This window comes from Colias croceus, chromosome 23, assembly GCF_905220415.1.
Source record: "Colias croceus chromosome 23, ilColCroc2.1".
In the NCBI taxonomy this organism is placed as follows: domain Eukaryota; kingdom Metazoa; phylum Arthropoda; class Insecta; order Lepidoptera; family Pieridae; genus Colias; species Colias croceus.
The window spans coordinates 3,410,602-3,433,111 of record NC_059559.1 but is presented as its reverse complement, the minus strand read 5'-3'; the positions used below and the strand labels follow the sequence as shown (position 1 = coordinate 3,433,111).

Here is a 22,510-nt window from a genome sequence, read left to right as displayed (position 1 = left end):
ACTTCTAAACTACTTTGCTTTATTTCATTTAAAAGAAAGATAAATAGGATTTAAATGTTATGACCTAATAAATACTATAATTGTACTTATTTGGATAAAGATTAGGAGAAATTAGCTTTACAAATAAAGTAACATTTTGATATTAATTACTTAAAGATAAAAGTGGTTTTGGTTCAACCTTGGTACATAGATACTAGATAGCTATCGCAGAGGTTTTTATATGCATTTTGATGAAGTACATAGTATATTATTTTGATGTATCTTGTATGGTTTAGATTACTATCATACAGTAATGATCATTCTATAGAAATCGTTTTTTGAATGGCTTCATATTATGTTGTCTAAATACACATAAACACAATTTTATGAACGAATGTATACTATGCAAGACAAATACAATTTTTTTGACAAAGCGGGCGAAGCCGCGGGCGGAAAGCTAGTTTATTATAAAGTATTGAAGTAAATTGAAATATGGACACTCAAAGATTAATTTTCTTTTACAGGAGGTGGTGCAAATAGAATTGTTATGCAAGCAACTGTATGAGTCACAAGATCCCTTGGTAAGGGAGCAAGCGGAGAAGGCGGTTGTTGCGTTTCAGGTGAGATTTGTTTACTCAAACTTAAAAAAAGAGCTTGTGTGACGAGCACACGTGTCAGAAGTGAAACTTTTAAAATATAAAATATTACCTATAAAATTGTCGCCTTACTCCATGACGTGACGGTAATGGCATGACGCGAGCTTGAAATTTTACTCTTAACGCGCCTAAAGAAGTTTCACTTCAAAAACGTGTAAGCCTTAGAAGAAAAAATTAGGTATGTCTTTTCACTTGGAACGGTGAATATGCTTTCTTTGTTAAGGTTGATGAATATTTAAAAGAAATGAAAATGGAAACGAATGGTAATGGAATTAAATCTATAATACTTTGTTGTTTTTGCTTTGTATTTTTGTGTGTTGGATTAAATGTATTTTCTTTCTTTCTTTCTTTCTAATAAATTTTTATGGAATAGTTTACTCCAAATTTTACTTTTATTAAATTTCTTTAACATTTAAATATTTTAATATATTTATCAGGATTGGAACCTACTTGAAATTATGTTTAAAATATAATATTTATGACATGTGACAACAGGAAGTAAAATGCAAGAGCAATAAAAAAATTGTTTTACAAAATATGTAAGTAAATGTTTATGTGTCTTCATTTTTCAGGAATCTCCGGACACGCTGAGCAAATGTCAGGCGTTACTTGAAAGGGCGGACTCTAGTTATTCACAATTATTAGCAGCTACTACTTTAGGAAAATTGGTTAGTAGGTAAGTTAAGCATTTTCTTTTATTGAGTCAAAAAAATCTTTTTTTTTTGAAGTTTGGTATAAAATAGTTATTTGATATTTTATCTACATTATAAACATAACATTTATAGTTTTTGACTAGAAATATATATATCATCAATAAGAAACTAATTTCTACAGTAAAATTTTCAAATTATAATATGTCTATATATCGATTTTTTAAAATCTATATTTGATTAAGGGCCGATTTTTCAATTATTGGTTATAAGTTACCCGTCCAATAAAGTATTACACGATAATATTAAATGTCACTTGTAAACTGTCAATTTCTGTGGTCAATTGCATGCAATAAGAATACATTTTGAAATGGTAGTTTAATACGTTATTCAACGTCATGGTTTGGCTTGAAGGCATAGCATGCAATAGCTATACCGCAGCAGTCCCTGAGTGCCACACGTTTTTTTTTCTAACTATATTAATTATTAGTAGGTACTTGATAAATAATATGATTTTATTATGTTTCAGGCCAACCAGCAGTTTATCAATACAACAGAGGCTAGATATTAGGAATTATATACTAAATTACTTGGCGTCTCGACCTAAGTTGGCAAATTTTGTTGTTCAGGTATGTGTATTGTTAAATACAGTAATTTTAGTATTTTCTTGACTTTTACAAAATAATCGTTTCTCTTACGAATATTATACATTTGTAAATAGTGAGATACTACATATTTGTTTTTTTATTGTGACAAATAAGGTAGAAATAATTCTTTACCTACAAAAATTGACAGTATTCTTAGTTACATATGTAAAATGTATTTGATTGTCTCGTTCAGTGAACAACAGTTTTCTATATTTTGAAAAGGTCTACCTATATCAAATATAACTGGCCAAGTGCATTTTGGACTGGCGCACCAAGGGCTCCGAACAAACCTATTATTTTTATTATGTTCTAACTTAAGATGTATGCTTTTAGCAATTTTTCCTTTATCTGTGCTACTAGCTGCGCTCTGCGATTCCACCCGCTTGGCTCTTTTTCTGTTGGTCTTAGTGTGATGATATATAGCCTTCCTCGATAAATGGGCTATCTAACACAAAAGAATTTTTCAAATTGGACCCGTAGTTCCTGAAATTAGCGCGTTCAAACAAACAAACTCTTCATCTTTATAATATTATAGTATAGTATAGATAAAACGTTGGTTTTTTACAAAAATTTATTGTACTCTTTCAGGCACTAATATCACTATTCGCGCGCATCACAAAGCTCGGCTGGTTCGACACGGTCAAGGAGGAGTTTGTGTTCCACAATGTGCTCAATGACGTCACCACGGGATTTTTACAGGTGAGAGAAAAGTATGGTAGGCAAAAGAAGTGTAGAGAAGTACAGTCAGGCAAAAAAGTGAAATATTTTTTTTTACGAATTTTTGTGGCATATTATTACGATATATGATGTTACATATGTATTTTGTAAAATTAAATTGTAAAACTGACGTGATTTAAAAGAGTGACTATGGAGTTTATTGCCGGTTCTTCTCCGTAGATACTGCTTTCCGAATCGGTGGTAAATGTTAAAAATATGTAATGACGTTTCAAAAGTGCTTCTAGAAGAAGTCTAATTGAATAAATCAATGTTTGAGTTAAAGTTTGTGTAACAACATCATCATTGACATGATCTATTTCTTATGATTCTTTTTGCTCATTTCTTTACATTTTTCCTTAGTTCATTGAATTAATGGAAAGTATTTTCCATGTAAATATTGAATGAAAAGCCCTTGCTTCTTTGGCAGACTGTGTTAAATATGTAGTTTTGATAATTAATAGAAAAAAAAGAAAAGAAAATCTTTATTTCATACAGTTTTATTATGAGACTGGCTCTCTTGCTGAGTATAAAAACTTTAAACAGAACTTTATATACTACTAGCTTTCCACCCGCGGCATCGCCCGCGCAGTCAAAGTAAACCCGCATAGTTCCCGTTCCCGTGGGATTTCCGGGATAAAACCTATCCTATGTCCTTTCTCGTGTATCAAAATATCTCTATACCAAATTTCATGCAAATTGGTTCATTAGTTAAGGCGTGATTGAGTAACAGACAGACAGACAGAGTTACTTTCGCATTTATAATATTAGTATGGATACAAGTCGGTGACAAAAGGTGAGATTTTCACTGACAAAAAAAAAGTGCTCAACATGACAAAATAATTTTCTACTTTGATAATAATTTTAGTATGTTTTAATGATGTTCCAGGGTCAAGTAGAAACATGCACAATCGGCGTACAATTACTCTCGCAGTTGGTTGTGGAAATGAACCAAGTGCTCGAGAGTGATGTCAGTCGTTCGCTGTCCAAACATAGGAAGATTGCTTCTTCGTTTCGGTGAGTTTGAGACAATTATTTACTAGCTGCCTCTCTAAATTCACCATCCTTGTCAAATATTGGAAGAAAAAGTAGTCTTATTATATCGGCTATCTGTCAGTGAAAGTCCCATCATAATCAGTCCAGCACTTCCAGAGATTAACAGTAACAAACAGACGGACACACTTAAAGTGTTGTGTAATGTATACCATGTATATTGTCGTTAGCCTTATGCATTTTGTAATAAGCGGTTATTTTAATATTACAAACCGACATTTCAAATTTATTATTAGAACAAAGTTCCTTGTTTATTATAATTAAATCGGTATGACACCAATTACATACATTAATATACAAGTACATAAGTTATATTACATTACTAGCTGTGCCCCGCGGTTTCACCCGCATTGCTCCGCTCCTGTTGGTCTTAGCGTGATGATAATATAGCCTTATAGCCTTCCTCGATAAATGGGCTATCTAACACTGAATGAATTTTTCAAATCTGACCAGTAGTTCCCGAGATTAGCGCGTTCAAACATACAAACAATCAATCAAATAAACAAACAAACTCTTCACCTTTATAATATTAGTATAGATTAGTATAGATATGAACAAAAATAAAAACTCCAATTACAATTTTTAAATAACAATAATCAGATACTATAAACACATCACATTTGTATAATCTATTTTGCACTTGCATGCAACTATGTATTTGAAATATTTTGGACCAAATTTCCTTCCAGGGACTCAACTTATTGTTCCAAAAATGCTTTAAATAACCTTTTTTTTCCAGGGATACGCAACTATTCGAAATATTTCGCGTATCTTGTTCCCTACTAAATGCTGCTCGAGGAAAACAACTTTCTCTCGCGGACGAGAGTCAGCAAGCCTTGCTCGCTGCTTTGTTGCGGTTGGCCCACAATTGTCTAACGTTTGACTTCATTGGCACGTCGAATGATGAGTCGTCGGACGATTTGTGCACTATACAGGTTGGTGGTGGTGATTGGTGATGATTTGTGAGGGATGGTAATGAATGGGGATGGCTGGGGATGGGAGGAGATGAAGTTTCTTTATGTACTACTTGCTTACCACCCGCGGCTTCGCCCGCTTTGTTTAAAACCTAATAAATTATATACTAAAACCTTCCTCTTGAATCACTCTATTAATTAAAAAAAACCGCATCAAAATCCGTTGCGTAGTTTTAAAGATTTAAGCATACAAAGGGACATAGGGACAGAGAAAGCCCTAACTTTGTTTTATACTATCTAGTGATATAGGTTGGGGGGTGTAGAAATGGATGGTGATGAATGGTGAAGTGTAGTGATTTATGGTGATGTAACTCAAACTCAAATTTTACTGTTTATCCAGAACTAAGTTCGTCATCAATCATCAGTATATTCTAAAAAAGAAGAATTTTTTTTTATCATAGCGTGTTATATAATTTTAACTAAAATGACACAAGTAGTTGTTTTAATCATACTATGTCAAAATTAAATTTAACTAAAAATAACACCTTTAATTTCCGTTTACCACACCAGGTGCCAACATCGTGGCGTCCCACGTTCCTCGAGGCGAGCACGCTCGAGCTATTCTTCGAGCTGTACGCCTCGTCGCGAGGCGCGCTGGCCGGGCTGGCGCTCGCGTGCCTCGTGCAGCTCGCCTCGGTGCGCCGCTCGCTGTTCAGCAACACGGAGCGCGCCAAGTTCCTGAGCCAGCTCGCGGCCGGCGTCATGCGCGTGCTGGAGGACACGCAGGTGGGTACACGCCGGCGTGGGCGACATGCGACACACCAGCGTGCGCGACATGCGACACGCGAGCATGGGCGACATGCGACACGCGAGCGTGCGCGACATGCGACACGCGAGCGTGTGCGACATGCGACACGCGAGCGTGTGCGACATGCGACACGCGAGCATGGGCGACATGCGACACGCGAGCGTGGGCGACATGCGACACGCGAGCGTGGGCGACATGCGACACGCGAGCGTGTGCGACATGCGACACGCGAGCGTGTGCGACATGCGACACGCGAGCATGGGCGACATGCGACACGCGAGCGTGGGCGACATGCGACACGCGAGCGTGTGCGACATGCGACACGCGAGCATGGGCGACATGCGACACGCGAGCGTGGGCGACATGCGACACGCGAGCGTGCGCGACATGCGACACGCGAGCGTGTGCGACATGCGACACGCGAGCGTGTGCGACATGCGACACGCGAGCGTGGGCGACATGCGACACGCCAGCGTGCGCGACATGCGACACGCGAGCATGGGCGACATGCGACACGCGAGCGTGGGCGACATGCGACACGCCAGCGTGCGCGACATGCGACACGCGAGCGTGTGCGACATGCGACACGCGAGCGTGGGCGACATGCGACACGCGAGCGTGCGCGACATGCGACACGCGAGCGTGTGCGACATGCGACACGCGAGCGTGGGCGACATGCGACACGCGAGCGTGCGCGACATGCGACACGCGAGCGTGTGCGACATGCGACACGCGAGCGTGGGCGACATGCGACACGCGAGCGTGCGCGACATGCGACACGCGAGCGTGTGCGACATGCGACACGCGAGCGTGTGCGACATGCGACACGCGAGCATGGGCGACATGCGACACGCGAGCGTGGGCGACATGCGACACGCGAGCGTGTGCGACATGCGACACGCGAGCGTGGGCGATATGCGACACGCCAGCGTGCGCGACATGCGACACGCGAGCGTGTGCGACATGCGACACGCGAGCGTGGGCGACATGCGACACGCGAGCGTGGGCGACATGCGACACGCGAGCGTGGGCGACATGCGACACGCGAGCGTGCGCGACATGCGACACGCGAGCGTGTGCGACATGCGACACGCGAGCGTGTGCGACATGCGACACGCGAGCATGGGCGACATGCGACACGCGAGCGTGGGCGACATGCGACACGCCAGCGTGCGCGACATGCGACACGCGAGCGTGTGCGACATGCGACACGCGAGCGTGGGCGACATGCGACACGCGAGCGTGCGCGACATGCGACACGCGAGCGTGTGCGACATGCGACACGCGAGCGTGCGCGACATGCGACACGCGAGCGTGTGCGACATGCGACACGCGAGCGTGGGCGACATGCGACACGCGAGCGTGCGCGACATGCGACACGCGAGCGTGGGCGACATGCGACACGCGAGCGTGCGCGACATGCGACACGCGAGCGTGGGCGACATGCGACACGCGAGCGTGGGCGACATGCGACACGCGAGCGTGGGCGACACGCGAGCGTGCGCGACATGCGACACGCGAGCGTGGGTGACATGCGACATGCGAGCGTGCGCGACATGCGACACGCGAGCGTGTGCGACATGCGACACGCGAGCGTGTGCGACATGCGACACGCGAGCGTGCGCGACATGCGACACGCGAGCGTGCGCGACATGCGACACGCGAGCGTGCGCGACATGCGACACGCGAGCGTGGGCGACATGCGACACGCGAGCGTGGGCGACATGCGACACGCGAGCGTGCGCGACATGCGACACGCGAGCGTGGGCGACATGCGACACGCGAGCGTGCGCGACATGCGACACGCGAGCGTGCGCGACATGCGACACGCGAGCGTGCGCGACATGCGACACGCGAGCGTGGGCGACATGCGACACGCGAGCGTGGGCGACATGCGACACGCGAGCGTGCGCGACATGCGACACGCGAGCGTGCGCGACATGCGACACGCGAGCGTGCGCGACATGCGACACGCGAGCGTGCGCGACATGCGACACGCGAGCGTGGGCGACATGCGACACGCGAGCGTGGGCGACATGCGACACGCGAGCGTGCGCGACATGCGACACGCGAGCGTGCGCGACATGCGACACGCGAGCGTGGGCGACATGCGACACGCGAGCGTGCGCGACATGCGACACGCGAGCGTGGGCGACATGCGACATCACTTTAAACTTTTTTCTATACTATGTATCTTTGTCATTCAAAATCTGTGGATGTGTCACCCGCTACTATCGATCCCCCTCAATACCCTCGTAAACACGCTTGATGGGAGGGGAGCCATTTCGAACATTTTGTATGAAGTTTCCTTACTGTATGTATCTGTATATTGTGATATTAGTTTGAAATGTAATAAGAATGTACTGCGATTCTACACAGCTACCTAATTGATGTAGGTAGTGGTTTCTCGGGACATTGACGTGAATACATGTAATAAGTTAGCTCCGTATAAATAAAATTAAAAGTGCGTGAATTAGTGGCCGTTTACAGAAACTTTGTCGTTAATTAGATTTGATATATAAAAAGTGGTTTAGTTAACATTTTCAATCATTAAAACACAAGAAAAAACTAAAGTAAAACTATCTAAATGTGTGTGAAGTGTCGGTAGTTAAGATTTATAAAAGAAAAAAAGTTAAAGTGTCTGAGGGTTAACGAACATTTCAAGTGACATTGTCGGTCAATTAGTTGTTGGAATTTAGAAACTGAACGTATTTTCGAATTTAGATCCTAAAGCTGCCGTGGTATGGTGGTGCACAATACACTTAACGATTGATTGATACGAGGTAGAACAAGGAAGTTAGTAGTGATAGGAATATTATATATAATTTTTTTTTTTTTTTTTTTTTCTCTTTGCATATTTTTTTGTCATGGCATCTAAAGTTAAAGGGTTTACATGCGCGGGTTGCCCAAACATAATCAAAGGAAAAGAATTTTTATCATGTTCGTATTGTAATGATCGTTACGACTTATTATGTGCTAATGTTTCTCTTAAAAAATTCAATTCAATGTCCGAAGCAAACAAGACTGCATGGAATTGCCAGACATGTCGTAACAAACACATTCAAAGAGGTGATAATACAAATACTCCAATACGAACAAATTTACAAACACAAAGACACTTGAGCTCGTCCGATGATGACGAATGTCAACACCATAACATTACTCAGCGCAAAAAATCTGCAAAACTATCAAATTTTGCCGATGTTGAGAATAATGACCCTAATTTAATGTCATTTATTAAAAACGAAATTCAATTGGCGGTACATGAGGCCGTGAAATCTGCAATTCAATCATGCATATCAAAAGAATTATACGAAATCAGAGAGCAATTGACAGTTTTGAAAGAATTTAAAAATTCTCTGGATTTTATGAGCGCAGACTATGATAAAATTAAAGTTGATTTAATAAATCACCAGGAAATCGTTTTAAGCTTGAAAAAAGAGAACTCCTTGCTGCAAAACAATCTCAACGATCTGTCTATGCGTATTAATTTGCTTGAACAGCACGCCCGTGAGAACAATGTTGAGTTAAACGGTCTGCCAGAGAATAAATCTGAGAATTTAATATCAGTCATGAAACAGCTATGTGCAGTCATATCATATCCTATTCAAGAATCAGACATCATAACTTGTACACGTGTGAGGAAACTAGACGACACCAACAAAAGACCCAGATCAGTTATTTACAAATTACGTAGTACCCACATCAGAGATGGAATAATTGCTGCTGTATCTAAATTCAATAAATCTTCTCAGAACAACCGAATTAATTCCAGTCACTTAGGTTATGGGGGAGCTTTATCGCCGTTATATATATCAGAACATTTATCACCATTTTACAAATCGCTGCATGCTAAAACTAGAAGTGTTGCAAAAGAAAAAGGTATTCGCTTCGTGTGGGTAAGGAATGGAAGGATTTTTACTCGTAAGGACGAGTTTTCCCAATCTGTTCAGATAAAGAATTTCGAGTGTCTTGCAAAAATTCAATAAAGATTAAAAAAGAAAATCAAACTAGACCGATTATTTTTTTGTGTTAACATTCAATATTTACTATCAAAATTTTCGGGGTATGAAGACGAAATTGGATCACATAAGACTGATGTCCCTACAAAACCACTACGAAGTAATAATTGGCACTGAAACATGGCTCGATAATTCTATATATGACAAAGAAGTTTTTAATGAAAATTACATATTATATAGAAGAGATCGAGAATCTACAGAATCTTCAAAAATCAAAGGAGGTGGAGTTATTATAGCTGTATCCAAATCTGTCCATTCTGTTCGATTTCGAAACTTTGAAAGTCCCCACGAAGATCTTTGGGTATCTCTTAGGTGTAATATTAATGGTATTGTAAAAGATATTTTAATATGCGCGGTTTACGTAGCACCGCCAGTGTGTCCCGTTATTTTGAACTGTGTTTTAGATAATATCAATAATGTAATTCAATATAAATTTATAAAGAATAGAAAAAATTCGATCACGAGGCGGGACTTGAACCCGCATCCTTCGCGCCATTCCGGGGCGGATGCCTAACCAACTCAGCCACTCGTGACCCGCCTGAGCAATCGAATTTATTCTATCCTTTCAGTTTTATGTGTCTTAAGGGACACACCGCACCGCGTTACAATATTGTATTCACTGAAAAGTGCTTCATATTGGTTGAAATGGTTGTTAAATCATCTCAATAGATGGCGCGCGGTGTGTCCCTTAAGACACATAAAACTGAAAGGATAGAATAAATTCGATTGCTCAGGCGGGTCACGAGTGGCTGAGTTGGTTAGGCATCCGCCCCGGAATGGCGCGAAGGATGCGGGTTCAAGTCCCGCCTCGTGATCGAATTTTTTCTATTCTTTATAAATTTATATTTATAAAGCATTTGAATGCCATAAAAACCAAAAAATATAAATTCAAGAAAAGGTCGTGTTCCATCGTTACAATATTGTATTCACTGAAAAGTGCTTCATATTGGTTGAAATGGTTGTTAAATCATCTCAATAGATGGCGCGCGGTGTGTCCCTTAAGACACATAAAACTGAAAGGATAGAATAAATTCGATTGCTCAGGCGGGTCACGAGTGGCTGAGTTGGTTAGGCATCCGCCCCGGAATGGCGCGAAGGATGCGGGTTCAAGTCCCGCCTCGTGATCGAATTTTTTCTATTCTTTATAAATTTATATTTATAAAGCATTTGAATGCCATAAAAACCAAAAAATATAAATTCAATGTAATTCAATCTAATTCTAGTGAAGTTTTGGTAATTGGCGACTTTAACTTAGGTTTCATTGATTGGGAGTTAGAAGATAACTTATTACGTCCTTGTAATTATTCCAATATTTTAGGGACATCACTGATTGACTTTATGTCTCAAAACGATTTTATTCAATTTAACAGTATTAAAAATTTTAAACAACGGACGTTAGACTTAGTTTTTGGACGTTTTTGTAACATTAACGTTTCAAGGGTTACTGTTCCCTTATCAAAATTAGATCCTTACCACCCTGCAATCTGTATAAAAATCGCTTCGATTAAATGTACTTATTTGCGACATAAACCGCATGAAGTTCACAACTTTTTTAAAGCTGATTACAGTGTTATAAACTCTGAACTATCTAAAGTTGAATGGGAACAGGAACTTTTGCCTTGTGATGATGTCAATATCATGGTTTCTAAATTTTATAAAATTATCTATGAAATTATTGATGTTCATGTACCCAAACGGATTATTAAAAGCAATAAATACCCAATTTGGTATACAACTGACCTTAAGAAACTAATATCTGAGAAGGAAAAAATTCGTAAGAGGTTAAAAATATATCACAATCCGAGGGACAAACTAGAGGTAGGTATCTTAAACAAAAGGATAAGCGATCTAATTAAGATCCGTTACAAGGAATACATTTCTAGTATCGAGTCATCTATTGTACAAAACCCTAAGAAATTTTGGGCGTTCATAAATAACCGAAAAGGTTGTTCATCAAATATTCCATCTGAAATGAAACTAGGCAATGTAACGTCTGATACGGGGCAGGGTATTTGCAAACTATTCGCTTCTCATTTTGAGTCGATTTATTCCAAGAGTGATAGGAATTTTATTTCTGATACTGAGGATAAGTATCCCCAATTCTTCATCCACAATATCGCCTTGAGTCAAGACCATATAGCAAAATTACTCCAATCTCTTGATTCTAGTAAAGGTGCCGGGCCTGACGGTGTACCACCCTTGTTTATAACTAGAACATACACAAATCTGTCACTTCCTCTGAAAATTATATTTCAAAAATCTCTTGATTCTTCTCTCTTTCCTAAACAATGGAAACTTGCTAATGTTATACCTATTCACAAAAAAGGAGATAAAAGTGACACCAAAAATTACCGTCCTATTTCTATATTGAACACGTTTTCTAAAGTATTTGAACGCTTGGTGCTTTCCACTATTATGCCATACTTCTATAATCTAATTAACGATTTTCAACACGGATTTTGTAAAAACCGCTCAACGGTCTCAAACTTGCTGCATTTTACTTTTTACATCTGCAATAATCTCGACAGTGGTAGTGAAGTAGATGCTGTATACACTGATTTTAGTAGTGCTTTCGATAGGGTGGATCATTTCACTCTCTTACATAAATTAAAAAATTATGGATTCCACGGGCGTCTTTTGGATTGGTTTCATTCTTATCTTCACAATAGAATACAAAGAGTTACCGTGGGGGGTTATACGTCCCATGAATTTGTAGCAACTTCTGGTGTCCCTCAGGGCTCGCATCTAGGCCCGGCCCTTTTCTTGATTTTTATTAACGATATTTCAGACTGTGTAAAATTTAGTCAATGCGCAATCTTTGCAGATGATTTAAAATTGTATAGGACTGTAAATACTTTGGCAGATGCATTTTTACTTCAACAAGATATAAATGCTGTTCATAAATGGTGTATTGATAATAGGATGGAAATTAATGTTGACAAGTGTTTACATATTAAATTCTCTAGAAAAATTAATAAATTAAATTCAGTTTATAACATTAACATGGAGCCTATAAAGGAAGTATCTGTTGCTCGCGATTTGGGTGTATACTTTGACTCTAAACTTACTTTTTCGCATCACTTTGAGGATATTATTTCAAAAGCATGGCGTATGTTAGGTTTTATCAAAAGAAATACTAAGGATTTTCACACAACTGCGCCTTTGGTAATTTTATTCAATTCTCTCGTCCGCAGTGTGCTAGAATATGCTAGTGCAATATGGAACCCTCACTATCAACGACACATTGCACGAATAGAAAAAGTACAAAAGGCATTCACAAAATTTTTAGCTTTTAAGGATGCTCACATCAACTATAGGGCCCCATATAATGATAGGTTAGAGCATTTCAAACTTGTTTCTTTGGAAAATCGTCGCCACCTTTTGGATCTTTATACTTTGCATAAAATCGTAAATGGCAATCTAAACACCAATCTTCTAACTTATATTAATTTAACTGTTCCCCGTTCAATCCCACGTTATGCGATAGTTAATACTTTTTCTGCCTCTTCGTCTCGTACAAACTTTAAAGAAGTATAGCCCCATGAACAGACTAATGCGTGCTTTCAATAAGATTAATACAAATAATGATGTTGACATTTTTCACGACTCGTTTTGGTCTTTTAAGAATAAAATTATTGGAATTATCTGTAAGTGACACTGTTATTGGATTCCTCTAAGTTTTTTTTTTTCTTGACAATATTGTTTTTAATTACTCTATTTAATTCTGACATTTTTTTTTCTGTGTATAATTTAGATTAATACTAAATTCAATCCAATGTTCATGTAATGCTGTATGTACCTATAATTAGTAGCCAATTTAGTATAGGATTTTATGTACGAATACTTATTTATTGTTACAAATTGAGCTATTGTTGGTGCATCTATGATAAATAAATAAATAAATAAATAAACAAAACGCAGCGAGTCAACGACTATTAGCAAAGTGAGGGTAGTTGGGTCGAACGTCGTATAAACAACGTCCGAGCCCGAATGCGCCACGAGTCAAAGGAACGCGACAGTTATTTAGACAGTATGCGACAGCTAAGCATCCCTCTTTGCCCGTCGTACGGTTCTGTTGTCCGGTCAACCGGACCACGGAAAAAAAATATTTTCCGTAGTACAGTTGGCCGGACTACGGAAAAAATATTTTTTTCCATAGTCCGGTTGACCGGACTACGGAAGATCAAGTTTAAACTTTTTATCAGTTTGACCTTTTTGTTTAAGTGCTGATTTACACAGGGTCAGTAGACAAGTGACAGTAGACGCGACTGACTTTAACTGTTTACATAGACTTCAAGCCTCTGTACTGACTTCAAATCTGTTTACACAGGGTTTTTTTTCGGGTCAGCACTGATTTGCCTCGAATTTGTAGTCAGTTACTGACCCTGTGTAAATCAGCACTAATATATTGTAAATAATAAATAAATATTTTTTATTCTGACAGTTGTTTTCCTGAACAATGATAGTAATGCCCTTACTGTTTCATATGTTGGTTTCTATCTATCTATACGGCTTTAATATTATGTCTCAACGTTTACAATACATTTCAAGGAAAGGTGGGACAGTGCTGCTATTTGATGGGCATCAGTATTACAAAAATTGTAGTTTCAAAGATGGCTCGTTACTGTGGAGATGTAGCTCTTATAAAAAACTGAAATGCAAAGGATTGGGGCTATGGGTATGGGGCTTTACAAAATCAGGAGTGGAGAGACGTATTATAACACTGTGTGCTAGATTACCACTTTTGCCATGTGAAACTATTTTAGATGCATGGCGACACATTAAATCAGAAGCTCTCTCGAACATAGCCAAGTTTTTTAAATATTTTGATAAAATGTGGATTAACAGTAAATATTACCAATTTATCTCTGTTTTTGGACAACGACACGGCACCAATGACAGCGTGGTGGGATGGAATTCCAAATTAAATCGAGCAATCAATAAAAACTATGTCAACATATTACGGCTTCTAAATTATTTAGAGAAAATGGATAAGCAAACACAAATCAGAATTACAAAATGCAATAAACAAAATGTTTATATTAAACGCAAAAGGGAAGATATACTAAAAGACGATACAATAAGGCATATTCAATTGCAACTTTTAAACGAAGAAATTGATTTAGGCTATGCTTTGAAGAAGCTAGCAAATAAAAGATAATAATTAGTAGGTAATACTTATAATCGCAATTTCCGTACCATGTAACTTTCCATTGTTATTTTAAATCTCCTTTGACTGTATTCCTATAGTTATATAAAAAGGCAACCGGACCATGTAAAATATTATTTTTCAGAATGGTCACACTGGGTTTATCATGTTGTCGTTGCAAAACTACGGAAAATATTTTTTTCCCATAGTCCGGTTGACCGGACAACAGAACCGTACGACGGGCAAAGAGTGCTAAGCATGTTCGGACAGGAAACAGTGACAACTATATTGACAACTACTCATCCACAAAAATATTAAATCAAAAGTTACGTCTAACATTAGCATATTTGGATGCTATCAAACTAAATATCATATACTATACAACAGAAACTACAATAATATTCTTCATTTAATTATTATTTGTACAATTTCCAGGGCCTATCGGACCCGACGAACTACCACGAGTTCTGCCGTCTCCTAGCGCGGCTCAAGTCGAACTATCGTCTCGGCGAATTGGTCATGGTCGATAATTATCCGCGATTGATAGAGGAGATCGCTAAATTCACTGTGCAGAGCTTGCAGGTAATAATTTATTTAATTTTAATCAAAAAAATCTTCAATATTATGGATGTCCAATATGTCCAATGTATGGTGGTCCAATATTATGGTTGAATAGACCAGTTAATAACATGTACATATAGTATTTTAAGTCCGTACCTTTCTACATACATAATAACAATATACTATGTTTAATGCTAAAGTGTGTTTGTTTGTTTGTCTGGTTATCACGGCGGAACGGAGTGACTTTTTATGTTTTTTTTTTGTGTCTGTATATGTGTTACATTCACTACTTTTACCACTATGAAACATCTCAAACTAATTTCCTTTGATATAGCGGGCGAAGAACTGGTTCAAATCATTTTTTAGATTTGTATTTGAAATTGATAAATTTCATGTTTTTATAGCCCCATTCTACCTCAAAAATAATTTAATCAAAAAAGAGTGTGCGTGCTCACGTGTCAGAAGTGAAACTTCTTTGGTAAGATTCAACGGTTTTTGCCATGTCGCGACTTGTGATTTTACTCTCAACGCGCCTAAAGAAGTTTCACATCAATAACTAGCGAATAAATAAACTCCACAGATGTGGCAGTTCGCGCCGAACTCCGTGCATTATCTCCTGTCGCTATGGCAACGCATGGTCGCCTCAGTGCCGTACGTGAACGCTACGGAGCCGCACTTGCTCGAGACCTATGCGCCCACAGTCACTACCGCTTATATTAACAGCAGGCTTGATTCTGTGGCGGTATTATTGAGGTAAATTATTACAAACACACACACACACACATACAAACAGACAGCTAGAAAGACACGTTAACGAACACACACGATTGGTAAATCACGCACTTACGTGCGCACGTACGGACAGACACACACTTTCAGAAATATAGACCGACACAGTAACTAACACACAAGCACATAGAAACATGCAGTTACGCACTTAAAACACGAACTTACGCACGCATTTAGCACTTAATCACATTGAAAAATATAGATAGACACTTGAACCAACACACACACACACACACATAAATACACCTTTACACAAGCACTAATGCACATATACACTGTTCACTGTCGCTATGGCAACGCATGGTCGCCTCAGTGCCGTACGTGAACGCTACGGAGCCGCACTTGCTCGAGACCTACGCGCCCACAGTCACTACCGCTTATATAAACAGCAGGCTTGATTCTGTAGCCGTGTTATTGAGGTAAGTACAAATACACGCACATTGACTGCTAGAAACGCACTTACACACGCACGTACGCACTTACGCACGCATTTAGCACTTAAAAAACATTAAAAAATATACATACACTTGAACCAACACACACACACACTCATAGAAACACACATTTACACAGGCATTTACACACACACAAGCACTAACAGACCTAAACTCTGTTTATGGTTGCTATGGCAACGCATGGTCGCCTCAGTGCTTTACGTGAACGCTACGGAGCCGCACTTGCTCGAGACCTATGCGCCCACAGTCACTACCGCTTATATTAACAGCAGGCTTGATTCTGTGGCGGTATTATTGAGGTAAATTATTACAAACACACACACACACATACAAACAGACAGCTAGAAAGACACGTTAACGAACACACACGATTGGTAAATCACGCACTTACGTGCGCACGTACGGACAGACACACACTTTCAGAAATATAGACCGACACAGTAACTAACACACAAGCACATAGAAACATGCAGTTACGCACTTAAAACACGAACTTACGCACGCATTTAGCACTTAATCACATTGAAAAATATAGATAGACACTTGAACCAACACACACACACACACACATAAATACACCTTTACACAAGCACTAATGCACATATACACTGTTCACTGTCGCTATGGCAACGCATGGTCGCCTCAGTGCCGTACGTGAACGCTACGGAGCCGCACTTGCTCGAGACCTACGCGCCCACAGTCACTACCGCTTATATAAACAGCAGGCTTGATTCTGTAGCCGTGTTATTGAGGTAAGTACAAATACACGCACATTGACTGCTAGAAACGCACTTACACACGCACGTACGCACTTACGCACGCATTTAGCACTTAAAAAACATTAAAAAATATACATACACTTGAACCAACACACACACACACTCATAGAAACACACATTTACACAGGCATTTACACACACACAAGCACTAACAGACCTAAACTCTGTTTATGGTTGCTATGGCAACGCATGGTCGCCTCAGTGCTTTACGTGAACGCGACGGAGCCGCACTTGCTCGAGACTTACGCGCCCACAGTCACTACCGCTTATATAAACAGCAGGCTTGATTCTGTGGCGGTGTTACTGAGGTAAGTAGACGAGTGGATAGGTATACACACATATACACGGCTAGAAACGCATTTACACACACATAGACGGCTAGAAACACACTTAAACACGCACGTACGCACTTAAAGAGCCAGCGCGCACGAGCAACTTTGTCTCCGCAACTATTTTGTCTCTCCCACCCATGGGCTAGTATGAAAGTGCGCGCACGTAGCGACGCAACTCCCCATAGAGTTGATGGGAGAGACAAAATAGTTGCGGAGACAAAGTTGCTCGTGCGCGCTACCTCTTATGCATACATAGGGATAGAGAAAGCGACTTTGTTTAATACTATGTAGTGATTATTATGTTTTTCCCCAGGGAGGGTCTCGAAGACCCCCTCGAGGACATGGGCGCGATACAACAACAGTTAGAACAAGTGGCCGTGATCGGTCGGTGTGAATATTCCAAAACGTGTCAATTGTTGGTCGCACACTTTGATAGAGCGGCCGCCGCTTACACCGTGGAAACGCAGCCGCCGCAACTGCTAGTGTTGCAAGGTTGGTGTGTTTATACAATTACAATTTACAATTAGAAATTACAGACTTTTTAACGGATTTTAAACGCGATTTATTCGTTATATTATTTTTTTAACGCGTTTAAAATACGTTAAAAAGTCTTTGAATTCTAAATGTATATTTGTTTGTGTTTATTTGAAAATTTCACAGCTTACAGTCTTATTGACTTGAATCTATGATACAATACGCCAATTACGATTTTGTTGATATACAGGATGAGTTTTTTTTATGCATCTTATAAATAAGAGATAAAAAACCATACACATATCAGCAAAGTTTCCACTAAATATTTAAGTTCTTTAAATAAATACACATTCATTCCCATACAGGCTACTTGAGGATACATTATTTATATATTTACTTATTTATTTATGTGTTTACAGGCCAACTCACGTGGCTGGTGTATATAATTGGCGCCGCCATAGACGGTAGAGCGTCAGTCAACACGTGCGATGAGAACGACGCTATGGACGGCGAATTAGTTTGCCGCGTGCTGCAGCTCATGGACCTGACCGACTCGCGGCTGGCCAATGTAATATTATCTATGTAATATTTTATAAAGTCTTCCATTTTTCGTGACCACCTCCTTGGTACAATGGTTTACGCGTGAGCGTAGGACCGAGGGATCCTCGGTTCGATTCCCGGTGGAGAGGAAAAAAAATGATGGTTCTTATGTAGTGAAAACGTAAATAAGTACCACGGGCGAAGCCCGGGCGGACCGATAGTATATTATAAACACCTGTCTATGTAAGTAGACACAACTCAAAGGCCGCAACGCACAAGCGAAAGAATAGAGTATTTCACAAGACTACTCAGTTGCCCGCCATATTTATTTAGATAAGAATTTTAAAACAATACTAGTTATATTGCCGTCATGTAACAGTTGTCAACTGTTTTTTCCCTCTTTTACTTGTTTTATATACTTATTTGAATCGCTTAGTTTTTAACCCTTTTTCTGTCAACAGCGCTTAATGTTAAGATTTTTCTTTCTATATACAGGGCGGGTGCGAGAAACTCGAGCTAGCAATGATGTCGTTCTTCGAGCAGTTCCGCAAGATATACGTCGGCGAGCAGGTGCAGAAGAACAGCAAGGTGTACCGGCGGCTCGGCGAAGTGCTCGGGCTCAGCGACGAGAGCCAGCTGCTGAGCGTCATCATGCGCAAGATGTACGTATGCGTATAGCGGCGTATACTGGTGTATAGTGGCGTATAGCGGTGTATACTGGCGTATAGTGGTGTATAGCGGCGTATAGCGGTGTATAGTGGCGTATAATGGTGTATAGCGGCGTATAGCGGTGTATAGTGGCGTATAGTGGTGTATAGCGGCGTATAGCGGTGTATAGTGGCGTATAATGGTGTATAGCGGCGTATAGCGGTGTATAGTGGCGTATAGTGGTGTATAGCGGCGTATAGTGGTGTATAGTCAAGATATACGTCGACGAGCAGGTGCAGAAGAATATTGAGTTCTGTGTGATGACGTATGATGACTTATAGTGACTTATAATCACATATTGACGTAAACTGTTGACACAAATTTACAGCACAAGAAACCACCAGAAGTCTCGTCTTTACGTACTTTATACGTTAAAATACTTTTTGAAGTGAAACTTCTTTATCAGGGTTGGACAAAAATTTTGTGTAACTTTTTGCGTTACGCGCCATCTTTTTCCTATCCCTACCACGCGTGATTCGACGTTTACTTTCTCCAGCGGGATAGCATATCGTTTTAACGGACTTACTCCTACCACTATACTTGACCGTTTTTTTATTGCACTCGTATTTATTTCCAACGTTCTATAGTGACGTGATAAATATATATACATATTAAAGTGAACAGAAAAATCAAAGGTTTTATTTTAACGTTACACGCCATCTTTTTCTTATCCCTATAGCGACGACAACATTCGTCTAGAATCACTCTATCCGTTAAAAAAATCGCAGCAAAATCCACATTGCAATGAAATTTTAAAGAATTAAGCATACAAAGGGATATAGGGACAGAGAAAGCGACTTTGTTTTATACTATGTAGTGATATATTTAAGTGCATCTTTCCCAATTTTCAGCATAACAAACCTCAAATACTGGGGCGGTTCTGAAGCGATAATATCAAAGACTCTGGGACTACTGAGCGATCTAAGCGGCGGGTACTCGTGCGTTCGGAAACTGGTCAAATTGGATGAGGTGCAGTTTATGTTGACACATCATACGGTGAGTTGGGTTTTATGAATATTTATAATACTTGTCACGTATTCATTTTTAAGCTATTGCATAGCTTCTATCGCGGGCCTTGAGCGCGGGGACCGAATCGAGAAATTCCGTAACGAAAAAACCTCACGCTCCCCACGGGGACGGGCGGAGGTGTGGCTTGAAGGCATAGCATGCAATAGCGCAACCGCCCCAGTCCCCGAGTGACACACGCCGTTTTTTTACTTATTTACTTATGTTAAAAAATAATTGGAAGAGGAAATTTATGGTTTTGTTGGTAACGAATGAACGGGGACTAATCTATCGATTTTCCAAATTATTTTATCATTAGAAAGTTAGTTACATATTCACTTAGTAACATATTATGTACATTTTTTTGTATCCTGTGTCGATAAGAGCGATGTCGTGGCAAGCAGCTTAAATTAAAAACGTCAAATTCAGTAATTAATAATATACTTATGCAAATTGCATTAAGAAAAAATATTTTGGTTCCAAATTTCAATTACAAAAATTTTTTTAAAAAAATATTACTACACCCAAAAGCATATAAAAACTAAACATAATTAAGATATTTCCATGTGTAGTTCTATGGGTATGATTTCTTTCCAAACTAGTTTACCGCCCGCAGCTTCGCCCGCTTTTTCTAAAACCTAATAAATTATATACTAAAACCTTCCTCTTGAATCACTCTATCTATTAAAAAAACCGCATCAAAATCCGTTGCGTAGTTTTAAAGATTTAAGCATACAAAGGGACATAGGGACAGAGAAAGCGACTTTGTTTTATACTATGTAGTGATTAGGCTTTCCAAGTTAGGTTTTTCTGATCAGAAATTCATATTCGGAAGCCAGATATAGTGATCTATCAACGCACAGCCCAAACCACTGGATGTATCGGGCTGAAATTTGACATGCAGGTAGATGTCATAACGTAGGCATCCCCTAAGAAAGGATTTTAGAAAATTCATCCCCTAAAGGGGTAAAATAGGAAATGAAAACTTATACCATGAAAATTTATCTTTTCCACGCAAGCGAAGCTGCGGGCAACAGCTAGTATAATATAAATACTAAAATATAATATATTATTATATTCCAGGCGGAACATTTCCCGTTCCTAGGCGTCGGCGCCGGTACGGGCGAGATGAGATGTCGAACTATGCTCTATACAGCGCTTGGAAGATTGCTCATGGTCGAACTTGGGGAGGATGAGGATAGATTCCACGCTTTTATGATGCCGCTCACGGGTAAGTGGGGGGAAAGGGGGGGGGGGTTAACAAAGAGGGGGTTTTGAAAAAGGGTAGGATACTATATAGGTGTCAAAACATCATGGTCTAGCGTAAACTAGTCAGTAAAAGATAGGGGAGTTACTTAGCTATGGAAAAGAGGGGGGAGGGGTTAATGTTACGTCTCATTTTTATGCAGAATGAGGGGGGGGGGGGATATACTTAGTGTAATAGGAACGGTACGGGCGAGATGAAATGTCGAACTATGCTCTATACAGCGCTTGGAAGATTGCTCATGGTCGAACTTGGGGAGGACGAGGATAGATTCCACGCTTTTATGATGCCGCTCACGGGTAAGTGGAGGAAATAAGGGAAAAAGGGTCGTTTTAAGTGGGAGTATATAGGTTCTAAACGCTGGGAAAAGGGAAGGATGACTATGTAGGTTCCAAAAGATGGTGTAACCAAAACTACTCAGTGACAAGTGGAGGGAGCGGATAATAAGCTACAGAAAAAGGGGGAGGGAGGCTAAATAACATATTCATCCAGATTCGACTGACCGGTTGGCTTGGTTGGTAATGGCCCTGCCTTCCAAGCCAGAGGTCGTGAGTTCGATTCCCACCCAAGGCAAATATTTGTGTGATGATGTTTGCTCCGAGTCTGGGTGTTAATTATCTATAATATAAGTATTTATTTAAAATTATACATGTATGACTATTATCAGCCATCTGGTTTCCATAACACAAGCAATCAGATAGAGCCGTGTGTGAAAAATGTTCTTAAATATTTAACTTACAGTCACCTTAATTATTATATCTATTTTCAGCGGCATTCGAAAGCATCATCGGTCTACTCGGTCCATCAGAGAACTCTCTTTACGCGTCAGAAGACGCGAAAAAGACGCTAATAGGTCTAGCGAGAGACTTACGTGGTTTGGCGTTCGCTTTCAACACGAAAACAACGTATATGATGCTGTTTGATTGGATGTGAGTGTTTTTATTATTTAACTAGATTTACGCTCGCATTTTCAAAGAAAAACCCGCAGTTTCCCGTTCCTGAGGGATGAAA

General features: G+C 40.0%; 1 protein-coding gene across 1 annotated transcript in view; it reads left to right on the top strand.

Annotated features, from left to right (window-relative positions):
* LOC123702503 (exportin-7) overlaps window positions 1-22,510 on the top strand; it is a 33,093-nt gene that overhangs the window by 2,387 nt on the left and 8,196 nt on the right. The window contains exons 2-16 of the mRNA XM_045650280.1: window positions 504-599; window positions 1,208-1,311; window positions 1,815-1,914; window positions 2,521-2,631; window positions 3,536-3,663; window positions 4,439-4,634; window positions 5,184-5,399; window positions 15,028-15,174; window positions 15,734-15,906; window positions 17,822-18,000; window positions 18,402-18,550; window positions 19,018-19,184; window positions 20,082-20,226; window positions 21,319-21,466; window positions 22,269-22,428. Of these exons, the coding sequence (XP_045506236.1) occupies window positions 504-599; window positions 1,208-1,311; window positions 1,815-1,914; window positions 2,521-2,631; window positions 3,536-3,663; window positions 4,439-4,634; window positions 5,184-5,399; window positions 15,028-15,174; window positions 15,734-15,906; window positions 17,822-18,000; window positions 18,402-18,550; window positions 19,018-19,184; window positions 20,082-20,226; window positions 21,319-21,466; window positions 22,269-22,428 (2,219 nt within the window). The remainder of the gene's footprint in view (window positions 1-503; window positions 600-1,207; window positions 1,312-1,814; window positions 1,915-2,520; window positions 2,632-3,535; window positions 3,664-4,438; window positions 4,635-5,183; window positions 5,400-15,027; window positions 15,175-15,733; window positions 15,907-17,821; window positions 18,001-18,401; window positions 18,551-19,017; window positions 19,185-20,081; window positions 20,227-21,318; window positions 21,467-22,268; window positions 22,429-22,510) is intronic.